The sequence below is a fragment of the Corylus avellana genome, chromosome 8 (genome assembly GCF_965113065.1).
Source record: "Corylus avellana chromosome 8, dhCorAvel1.hap1.2, whole genome shotgun sequence".
NCBI classification, from domain to species: Eukaryota; Viridiplantae; Streptophyta; class Magnoliopsida; order Fagales; family Betulaceae; genus Corylus; species Corylus avellana.
The window spans coordinates 22922091-22934244 of NC_142497.1; the positions used below are offsets into that span (position 1 = coordinate 22922091).

General features: G+C 35.7%; 1 protein-coding gene across 1 annotated transcript; it reads left to right on the top strand.

Moving 5' to 3' along the window:
- Window positions 1–438, top strand: LOC132162747 (uncharacterized). Its single transcript, XM_059572976.2, has one exon. It carries the CDS (start codon window positions 1–3, stop codon window positions 436–438), a length of 438 nt encoding a protein of 145 aa, XP_059428959.1.
- Window positions 439–12154: the final 11716 nt, after the last annotated feature.

Consider the following 12154-nt stretch of genomic DNA (forward strand, 5'->3'; position numbering starts at 1 on the left):
ATGGGTAACAGTCTAAGGTGTTGTTTGGCTTGTGTTCTTCCCTGTGGAGCGCTAGACTTGATCCGAATCGTCCATTTGAACGGCTACGTAGATGAGATTACCGGTCCAGTCAAGGCCGGTGAGATCCTCAAAGCCAACCCAAATCACGTCCTTAGCAAACCATGCTCCCAAGGCGTTGTACGTAAAATTTTGATACTCTCGCCGGATTCCGAGCTCAAGAGAGGAAGCATATACTTCCTGATCCCGGCGTCCTCGCTACCGGAGAAGAAAAAGGCCGGCGCTAAGAAGTCCTCCAAGAAGACCTCCAAAAAGTCCGATGATCGTCGTAATTATCTAGCAGCAGATATCATCTCCGACAAGAAATCCTCACGTAGGGATCGTAGGACTGGCCTGGTTGGAGTATGGCGGCCTCATCTTGAGAGCATCTCCGAAGACTAATTAACGCACTTTTTTTTTTCCGGTGCCGGAATCCGACATGTCCGGCCGGGTATGACCAAAGTGGTTCAATCATGCAATGGGGCCGATTTTTTAATGTACGTGGGGTTATTGGTTTTGTGGATAATTAAGTTTCACTTTCTTTGCCTTTTTGTTATTTCGGTCTGCGTGTAATATTGATGGCAGATCGGGATTCCACTCCCTATATTCATGAGCTCATGATCTGTTTGCTTCTCAAGAAAATTTATGACACAGAGAGAGAGAGAAATAGTTGTACGAATTATTGAGATTGTAACGCCTTGATCAAGTTGTAAGTAAATATGTTTCTTTTTTTCTCTTTCTTAAATTATTTTCTTGAGCTAGAAAATCAAATAACTGGGCGATTAATTGCCCAAAGTACGTTGATTTTATATGTGTTTGTTGTGTGTTTAAGGTTTCGATCAGTTTTATTTTATCCCTTTTTCTTTTCCCTCAAGATGAAAATACTTTGCGATTTGAAATAATTTTTAAGCAAAGTCAAGTTGTACTGTTCTTCATCATTGATACGAGGAAAAAAGTACACTTTGTAAGTCACTAGTTGTACTGTTCCATGTGATTTGATCCTTTTTCATGTTCATGTCTTATTATATTGTCTGTTTGTTCGGACAAATAGACTCTATGCTCACTAATCCCGATCCTAAAAAATTTTAGGCATCCTACTGTAATTTTTACGCTATTTGGCTTGCATATATAAAATTATATATAATTTCAAAAAAGAAAACTTGAAATGATCCACTTGTTAATGTCAAGAAATTTGATGGTGATCGATCAGATCCTTTAATAATTTCAATGATTGGCATGATCAGTATTGCATATAAGCTTAATTAACAATTAATTTCGTTGTTCATCTTGACTTTGAACTGAATTTAATTGTCCAACTAATAAGCCAATATTCTATGCCTCAAGGGTTAATGAGTTTCATTAAATTATCAAATGCCTAATCTTGATTAACGGAGTGCCATGCCACTCAGAGATCATGGGTCCAGTGACATTACTATGTCCTATAAATATATAACGAATAATGAGGTCAAAATATGCTCAAGTAATATACAATTAAAGCATTTGGTTTGCCAACAAGCAGAGGGAATATCGGGTAGCAGCCATTTTTAAAATAAATAGAAATAACTACTACATTATTAATTAATACCCTAAGGTTAATGATTGTATAAGCTGAGTGTCTTTTATTATAAGTTCCTTATAAATCGACTAATGTCAATCACTAAACAATTAAACTTATTTATTAATTTTTTTTTTTTTAAAAAAAGAAAGCTAAGCCATCAAATTAATAATATTAATAGTTGCAAGATCTTTCATGTTCACAGCTGGATAACTTGGTTGTTATGTTAATAGAATAAATCCAAAGTATGCTCAAATGGCGACAACTCCACGCTACATAAAATAAAAGCAAACAAGCTGGCAAATCCTGATGAACATAATATCGTATAAGCAAGTCCTCACATGGATTCCCTCTTCTCTCTCCCACATAATGCATTAGCTAGACAAATGCTTACACATCCCTTTCTCAAACTCCAACCCCACTATTCTTTTTTTTTTATTCATTGGACCACAACCCTACTTTGGTTTTTGTTTAATTTGTTGATCAGAGACTTTGCATTTTTCGAGTTGATTTTGTTTATCACATTGCAACAATCGCATGTATTCATCTACTTCTGCTGCCAGCTGGTACGAGGCACCATTTTCTTTTGGTTTAAAGATAGAGTTTATATATATATATATATTAATTTAATCTATTATATTAGCATTTGTCTTTAAAACACGTGACCGTCTTCATTATGATCATGTATAATCAAAATTTAAACACATTACGGGTTTTATTATGGACTAGGATCCTTGCAATATAATATTGGAGGATCTCAAAAATTCTCCTGGCCGAGAAGGGGGCTTGTGGAGCCCTTTTCTGCTCAGACACGGACTTTTTAGTCGAAACTGCTCGAAACAAGTTGCTCGAGCAAGGGATTCTGTACTTGGACAAAGAACTCATTTCATCTAGAATTGCTAGTCATTATGTCATTTATCGAGACATGAATTTAAGATTATATAGGTTAACTATAATTCGATCTATTTAATCAAACAGGTCAAATTTTTTAATCTTAACCCTTTAATTTTATATTAAGTTTGTGGGTCGAGTCGAAAATTTTCAACTCTAACCAAAATCTTCTGCAATTAAAGGATCTCAAAATTACTCCTGACCGAAAATGTGAGGAGGGTGTGGAGTCTTTTCAGCTCCGACAAAGACTTTTTAGTCGAGTAACGTGCTTATTGTCCGAACAAGTTGCCTGAGCAATGGATTCCGTACTCGGACAAAGTGCTCCTTCTCGCAAGTCCCTACAATTTTCTATATGCCCTCTCTCTAGTCCCCATCCCATCGGTTCCGTTAGTGCATGATTAAAATAGTAAGCTTGGGGATCCCCACGAAGGTAGCATCGAGCCTGGCGCAGCGTGGATAGGACAAAAAGGATCGCGACGCTTGGCTCACGGGGTTCAGTCGCCAGTTCCCGGAGAAGAACTTGGCTGAATCTCTCTAGATTGGATGTGGGGGGGTGAGTTTCAATGTCAGTCAAATGCAAGTCTTCAGAGTTTCAATTCCTAGACACAATCACACGTATCTTTAAGGCTGCAACTGTCTTGTAACTGCAGCTAAATATCCTCATGGTTAATTATTATTATTAATTATCAGGTTTAGAATTTCGAGCAAGACTGCTTAGAAATGAAGATTATCTTAAACGAGTTTTGATGATCCATTGAAATTACCATATCAATGAATTGGGATCTTATGGTATATATATGACTTCAATTTCTTCGTATAATCAGTTTTGATAAAAAAAAAAATACAGGAGGGAGACAATATTGGCTATAACCCCAAGAAAAAGGAAGAAGGAGGATGGTAAGCATGGGATTGGGATCCTGGCAATAGTGATAAAATTGCCCCAAGATATTTTTTTCCAAATCCTGATCATTCATTCTCATCCAATAGTCAGAAATCCGCCACGTGTTTCATATAATATAAAATAATAAAATATTATTATTTTTTAAAAAATAAATATAAAATCAAATATTAAAAAATAAAAATAATTATTAAAAAATATGGGGTGGTTCGGCCACCCCAGCTCAGCCTTGGGGGTGGCCGAAGCCACCCCCTAGGGCCAAACCCATAAATCTTGGGGGTGGCTTCGGGGTAGATCGGTGATGCAGATTGCAACCGTCAGTTTGTTTTATTTTCTAAACCAACTTTATGTTGTTATTTTATTAGGGCTAGGGTTTTATGAGTATTTATGTCATGTTTTATTAGGTTTTGGGTTTTGGGCTATAAATATATGCTTATAGCCTCCATAGAAAATCAATTTATGTTGATTATTAATTTTGTTGAATAAGAAACCTTAGAGTTGAGCGTTCTTCTTTCTTTTCCTTCAAAACCTAGAGAGTATCTAGCTTTTGTCAAGAAGATTTCTTAGATCATTGATAGAATCAAGATATAGAAATACTTATCTACTGTTTATTGATGTTCTTCGCTGCAGCCCACTAAGTTACGCTGCATCAGTTGGTATCAAAGCTCAATTACTTTCCATGAATGGAGAGGAGCAATCGCTTTGGAGAGATGAACGAGGTGCACGTGCGCACTGAGACAGCACGTAAGGAGCAACCGACAATTCGCTTGTGGCACATGAGTGGTGGGCCGAACGGTTGTCGTCATCAACTAAGATCGCGATTCGTGGAAACGGAAGGCAAATTTATCACTGAACATTGGCAACATGCGGAGGATTGATTTAGGGCTATGAGAGATCAAATTGAAGACCTTACTACCCAATTATCCAACTTATGTGGTCAACATGGGAACAGATCTAGAAACCCGTTTGCGGAGTGCCGAACGCATGGATGTCAGCACCTTGCACAAGCTCATGCCAATCGGTGGGTGAGTAGATTCGAACTCAATATTCTGGAATTCGACAAGGATCAAGACTTGACGAATTTTTGCATTGGGTGTTGGCTGTTGAAGAGGTTTTTGAATTCAATGGGGTGCCCTATAAACAACGAGTCTCTTTGGTGGTACACACATTCCGAGGAAGAGTTGGTGCGTGGTGGCAACTATTGAAGAAAACTAGGATGCGGCAAGGCAAATTGAAGATCAATAGTTGAGAGAAACTATTGAAATATATGCGAGTCGCTTTCTTGCCCCATAGTTATACCACAGGCCAGAAGTCACAAAATTAGAGACAAGGGTTTATGACTGTGACAAAGAAAATAGAAAATTCCTAAAAAAAAAAAATGTATTTAGGAAAACATGGAGTGAGGCGAAGAGTCCACAACAGGCCAATTGAACCCCTACTTGCCAACCACAAATCCATAAACTGAATCCATATTTTATGGAGAAAGAAAAAGAATCTGTGGATGAAGAGTTTAGACATGAAGATGTTGCAGATCTTTTGCAAGGATTTGTAGATTGTGATTCCCAACCAACCTATGATGACGATGTCAATGAGAGAGGGCCGATTGAAGGACCTTTGGCATCTGACCTAGAGGACGAGTATGAAGAAGATGGGTTTTCTCCCATGTTTGGCGACCTCTAGCCTAAAGAAGATGACCAAGAGGAAGAATACGAAGAAGATGGTTTTTCTCCCATGTTTGATGGCCTCTACCCCCAAGATGATCAATTGGAAGAGGAAGAGCTCACGGGTAACATCGCAAATTATGAAGAGGTTGATGAAGACTTTTCAGGTGAAGTGCCTAATTATAATGATGAATGGGTTGATTATGATGATTTCCTTGGGGTTGAAAGTATTTTAAATTCTCCTAATAATGATTGTGGTGAGTTCTAAGCGGTTGAGGAGAATTATTCATTCACAAGGGCAACTACGACTAATCCATTCTTGAGTATCTTCATGGCACGTGGAAGGGTGATGGAACGAACGAAGAACGGCAAATCTGAAGTAATGCCAAATGGTGTATGGGGCCGTCACGACAACCGTCAAGGTATTCCCATGATGAGGAGCATCACTCTTATTATGAGGTGTTGTTTTGTTTTGATCTTGAGGAAATGCGAGTGGAACGATTTGATAGGGCATCCGAAGGACTGTGGAAAGAACCGGTCGAATTCGAGGACGAATTCTCTCCAACAAGGGGAGAATGATGCAGATTGCGTAACCATCAGTTTGTTTTATTTTCTATACCGACTTTATGTTATTATTTTATTAGGGTTAGGGTTTTGGGAGTCTTTATTTCGCTATTTTATTAGGTTTAGGGTTGTGGATGTATTTATGTCATATTTGATTAGGTTTAGGGTTTTGGGCTATAAATATATGCTTATAGCCTCCATAGAAAATCAGTTTATGTTGTCCCCAAGAGGTAGCTCAATCAACTGTGGACTACGCTTAATGAAGCGGAGGTCACTAATTCGAATCCCCCTCCCCCTTCCCTTGTGTGGACATGTTAAAAAAAAAAAAAAAAAAATCAGTTTATGTTGATTATTGATTTTGTTAAATAAGAAATCTCAGAGTTGAGCGTTCTTTTTTCTTTTCCTTCAAAACCTAGAGAGTATCTAGCTTTGTTAAGAAGATTTCTTAGATTATTGATAGAATCAAGATCTAGAAGTATTTATCCGCTGCTTATTGATGTTCTTCGCTGCAGCCCACTAAGTCAGGCTGCTTATTATCCCACATTGCCTGTGGACAAGATCTTGGGTTTGTTTATGAGGAATGATCAATTATTTCCTATAGAACCGGTTTTATGAGATGAGTTAGACCAATGAATTTCTTTATGGTATCATAGCCTATCATAAGATGAATGTGGCCCGCACTACTTATCCCGTGACAAGGACCATGAAAAATACTGGTCTGCACGTGAGGAAGGGTGTTAAGAAATAATCTCACATTGCCTGTGGACAAGACCTTGGACATATTTATAAAGAATGAGCAATATTCTCTTCTAGAACCGGTTTTATGAGATGAATTAAGCCCATGAATTTCTTTATGATATCAGAGCCTACCACATGACAAATGGGGCTCACATTACTTATCCCATGACAAGGACCAGGAAAATACCAGCCTGCACGTGAGGGAGAGTGTTGGGGAATAATCTCACATTGCCTGTGGACAAGACCTTGGGCATGTTTATAAGGAATATGCAATCTTCTCATATAAAACCGGTTTTATGAGATGAGCTAGGCCTGCAAATTTCTTCAAATAAACACAATTGATCGGAAGGCAAAACCCGTGAACTGGATTTGCAGGACATTGGAGGAAGACCCTCCATCAAAGCGAGATAAAACTAAAAGAAACAAAAAGGGTTCGTGTTTCTTGGAGGATCTTGGAGTACTAAAGGAAAATATGCGAGGTGAGTGGGACTTTTATAAGGAAGAAAGAATGTTGATGCTTTTCAAATTTTTTGGCCGTTGGAGAGTTTAAAGCTAGCAGTAGTTGCCAATGTCGGTTCTAACTAAGGCAGTCGGAGGAGACTGTGTCGTTTGCGGGGATTATAAAAGCCAACAACTCGGACATAAATATAAGACGTTGAGCCGGAAATTTTCCCGCCGTTTAAGAGTCCGAAGTTGGTGGAAAACTGAAGTTGTGTGTTTGGAATCATAAAAGCCTATGACTAGTCGTTTTAAGAATTAAATTGGAAACCCAACAAATTGCAAACCCAATATAGCTTTCACAAACATACAGTGAGAAATTCTAAAGCTGCATGATGTAAATATTTTTCTTGAAACTTGGTTGGTTGGTTTTGGCATAAAATATTTTTTGTCGAAATTTTATTTTTGCTAAAACTATTTTTTGCAAAAGTGACTATTTTTGTTGTTTGTTTGTAACCTGAAAATGGTTCAAAAAATATTTTTTTGTGGTTTTGCTTGTATGAAAAATTGTCAAATATATATGGCTATGTTTCGCCGTTTGTTTGTAAGTGTAACCCTTAAAATGGTTCAAAAAAGTATTTTTTGCCATTTGGCTCATATAGAAAATCGCAAACTATTTATTATATTTTCATATAATTTGAAGAATTGTGAGGAAGAGAGAAACGATGGTAAGGAGCTGCAGAGGATGAGAGTGCATGAAAATAAGAATTCAGGAGTGGGGTTAATATTCAAGGCGATTGCCTACCCATATTGCTTGCATTTTGGGCACGAAATCGTGAAAGGACATTTGTGTGGCATACTTATATTTAAATGATGGTTGATGAAATAATAATAACGAAAAAAAGGTTTTAGGGTTATACCTCAAGAAAAGAGTGTAGGTTTCTGTCTTCAGAATGTGAGAAACTCTAGCTAGTCACCATCGTGGGGTCAACAACAGTACTTGATTATCCACTTTTTTATTTATTTTTTTATTTTTTTATTTTTTTATTTTATTTTTTCGAAAATACAATTAACATACCTTGATTAATAAGTTAGGTGTATTTTTAAAAATATTGTTTATTTTTTTAAAGAAAAAATATTTTTGGAGTATTTCATTTTTCTTGGTAAAGTACTTTTAAATTGACCAATATTTTACATTGCATTAAATACTAAAAACGAGAAAAACTTTTTTTTTTTTTTTTTTTTTTCATCCATAAATCGTTTTAAATCGAAACAATGGGGCTTAGTTTTAATTGTTTTTAAAATCTTGTTCTATTGGAATCAATTAATAAAGCTCAAGGACGGCCAGAGAAAAGGAAAAAAGAATTAGTAAGATTATTAGTAGAAAGGCATTTGCATTCAAGTGTGTTTTTACTGTTAATGTAGAAGGTTTGGCTTTAACTTATGGGACGAAATGCACCTACATTAGAGAATAATTGTAATATGTGGTTAGACTGCCCCCAAATTTAGAAGCTGGTTCACCTTAAAGAAGTTTTATAAGGATGGCTGGACTATCTTTAACTTGGAAAGTCGCTAGACTACCACCTTAAAGAGTTTTTGGAGCGGTGAGGAAGAGAGACGAGGAAAAGGAGTTGCGAATAAAGAGAGTGTGAAAATAAGTATTAGGGAGTGGAATTGATATCCAGTGCAATTGCCTGCCCATATTGTTTGCAATTTGGGCAAGCAATATGAGAGTGTCCTTATGGGGCCTACTTGTATTTAAATGGTGGTTTATGAAATAATAATAACACAAGAATAGGGTTTTAGGGCTATACCTCAAGAAAAGAATGTACGTTTTTGTCTTAAGAATGTGAGAAACCCTAATCACTATCGTGGGGTGATTGATTAGCAATAGTGATTGATCGCCCATGTGTTTTTTCTTCTTTTCGAAAAAGAACAAGAACATTACAGAAAAATACAATAGACACATTGATTTATAAGCCACATATATTTTTCAAATAATTGTCTATTTTAAAACGATTTTTATTATTTGGATATTGCATTTTTTTCTTGTCTACTAAAAACATTTTCAGACTGACGAATATTTTAAGCTCCGTTAAACCCACAATACACCAAAAAATAAAAAATAAAACATAAACCGAAACAAATGGTTTTAATTGGTATAGGATGGTCAAAGAAAAATTACTACAATAAAATAATAATTATATAATTGTTTTTAAATCTTTCAAAGACGGCTCGAGAAAAGGAAAAAAGAATTAGTAAGGTTATTACTAGAAAAGCACTTGCATTCATGTGTGTTTTTACTATTAATGGAGAATTTTGGCTTTAACTCATGGGATGAAAGGCATTTGCAATTGGGAATAATTGTAATATTTGATTGGACCGCCCAATGACTCATCCCTTGAGAGGTTTTTTTAGGGTGATTAGACTACCTATAACTTGAAGAGTGCTTAGACCATCACGTTCGAGAGTTTTTGGAGATGACTTAACTCACCTTTAAGTGAAGAGTAGTCCTGACCAAACCTTATTGTAGTTTTCGTGGTGGTCTGAATCACCCTAAAATCACCTTAAAAGGGCGATTTAGCCATACCCAAAACTTATTTCAAGGGTAGTCAAATTCACTCTTACGTGCAAGAGAGGTTAAGCCATGACTAGGTGGTAGAGAATGGAGAGGCGCCACCTCGCCACCTTTGTTTTGTTTTTATTTATTTATTTTACTTTTGAGTTTTTTTTTTGTTAGGTGTCAAGCTAAGAGCAATAGTAGCAATCTAGCAGATGTATGCCATTCCCTTCATTATGTTTAGGATTTTTTTTTTTTTAAAAAAAAAAAAATCACAAAAACCTACTCACATCAGATTTCATACATTTAACCAATTCTCAAGGGTTGCTATAGTATTTACCAATGAGTAGGGAACCAAAAGTAGTTCCCTATACATTATTTTAATATAAATATATATTTTTTTCCTCTCCCATCTTTCATCTTTTTGTCTTTAATTGGGGATTTTGTGAAAAAAATTTATGGCAGGCAAGAACTTGTATTTTGTAAAGAAATAATATTTTAATTATATAGGGAAATGCAAGGGAAGCTATTTTGAACTATATTTTCATAGGAAGCAAAAAATAGTTTTATACCCTAAATCAAAGAGAAACTACTGTTAGTGCTCGCATTTTTTACATGTACACGTTTTTGTTGATATATGGCTTTTATATGAGGTGAATAATTATGCATTTAACCCTAGAAAAAAAAAAAAAAAAAAAAACAAAATCCATTGGAACTCGCTCAGAAGAATTAAGGGTGTAGAAGGTAGTGAGAAGAGAAGTCAAGGGATTGGATTATGGGGAATGGGATGAGGAATTGTTGTCATCACGGGTACTTTGCATGTAAGAATGGCTTAAGGGAATATGATCCTCTCCATTTCATTTAAGGGGTTGAAATTCATTATCTTGATTGTGTTGGGTGGTCTTGAGCCTATCTGAACCCCAAAAACTAGCTCAAGAGGTGAGACTTTTCCTCACACTTATAAACTGACCACCAACCCCTTCCACAATCGATGTAGGATAATCCTAACAATCTTCTCCTCACACATCGTGCCTTGGATTTGAGCAAAGACAACCCATTTCTCCCAACAGTCCCCGAGACTGATTGGTTGAAACTAAGCTCTAATACTAGTGTTGGGTGGTCTTAGACCTCTCTCAACCCAAAAACTAGCTTAAGAGGTAAGGCTTTCCCTCACATTTATAACGTGACCACCAACCCCTTCCACAACCGATGTGAGATAACCCCAACAAATTGAATGGTGCAATATCAAGGAATCACGAATGAAGGATTGAAAGTTTCCTTTGGTTTCTCCTTTGATCCAAACAGATCGAGAACACAAAATCAGAGCATATATTTCATCATAAATTTATTTCAGACTTTTCAATAATAGCCAATTTATTTCAGAACTAGTTATGTTTTACAACTTCAAAAAATAAATAGATATTGCCTAGAGAGAGACAAAAAAAAAAAAAAAAAAAAATACATGGATTATATATTGTAAAGGGTTTTTCTATTCTTCGATTCGTAATTTGTAATATGTATGAATATTGTATATGGAATATGAAAGATATAAGATTATAATGGAAAGATGATGATGAAATGAATATAGAAATTGTATTGATAATCAGGTTGTTCGAGAAACCCACTCTCCAAATGAAAGCAATTAAAACACTTGAATCATTTTTCATACCTCTAATGAACTAAGTTGCTTATATTTATACAACTCAAATTCATAATCAGCTACACAATTCTAACTCCCAACACCTATTATACTAAAAGGCCCACATTATAGTGGCCATTACACTTAAAGGCCCACTAAAACTATATATCCCTTGCATATATAAAAGCTAAAAATGTATGCCAATCCCTTAGGGCCAAACCCATAAATCAAAGGTGGTCAGCCACCCATTTTAATAATTATTTTTATTTTTTAATATTTGATTTAATATTTATTTTTTAAAAAATAATAATATTTTATTATTTTATATTAGATGGGACACATGACGGATTTCTAGCTGTTGGATGAGAATGAATGGTCATGATTTGAAAAAGAAAAATCCTTGGGCAATTTTATCACTATCATCGGGGATCCCAATCCGATAAGGGTGATTCAAAACCTGAAGTATTCTAATACCATATGAAAAAATACGATTTTATATTGAATCACATAGAGTTAAGAGTACTGTATAAGAAGGGTGTTTCAGGCCTTTTTGAGTTTGGGTCCAAGTTGCTTGATGGGCCGGGGAGTCAAGCCCAGTACTCACGTTAATCGTATAATCAAGAGCTAGCAAGGCAACAAGGTTTGCAACTAGATCAATCGTAGGCTCATATGAACGAATTAGAATCTTCTCAATTTCATTTGAACTGGATAATATTCTGTTGGTTATAGTGGAGGTGTATTTTTGTTTCTTCAAAAAGTAAAAAGACAAAAATACTCCTCCAGTACTATCTTGTTCCCACCTGGATAAGTATGCATTAATGTGTGAACGGTGCAACAATACAATATTCATATGAAAAGCAAAAGACTTCGATATTTGGAGGAATAATATACATTTAAGTATTCAATAAATGAGAAGAAAAAAAATGAGTGATTAAGGGAGAAAGGATGTGACCCGATTTTACCTATAACAACTTCATCTCCTACAACAGTAAATTTCAGGCTTGATCATCAACAACATCAAAGACCTGATTTTAAGAAGAAGATCACCTACGTTTTATGTAATCCCTTGACAGGGGTCTCAAAATTATTTCGTGAGTTCTCTCAACTCTCACATAACTAAAAAAAAAATAAAAAAATGGAGTTTCCATATTACAAATTTTCTTTCATCTTATTT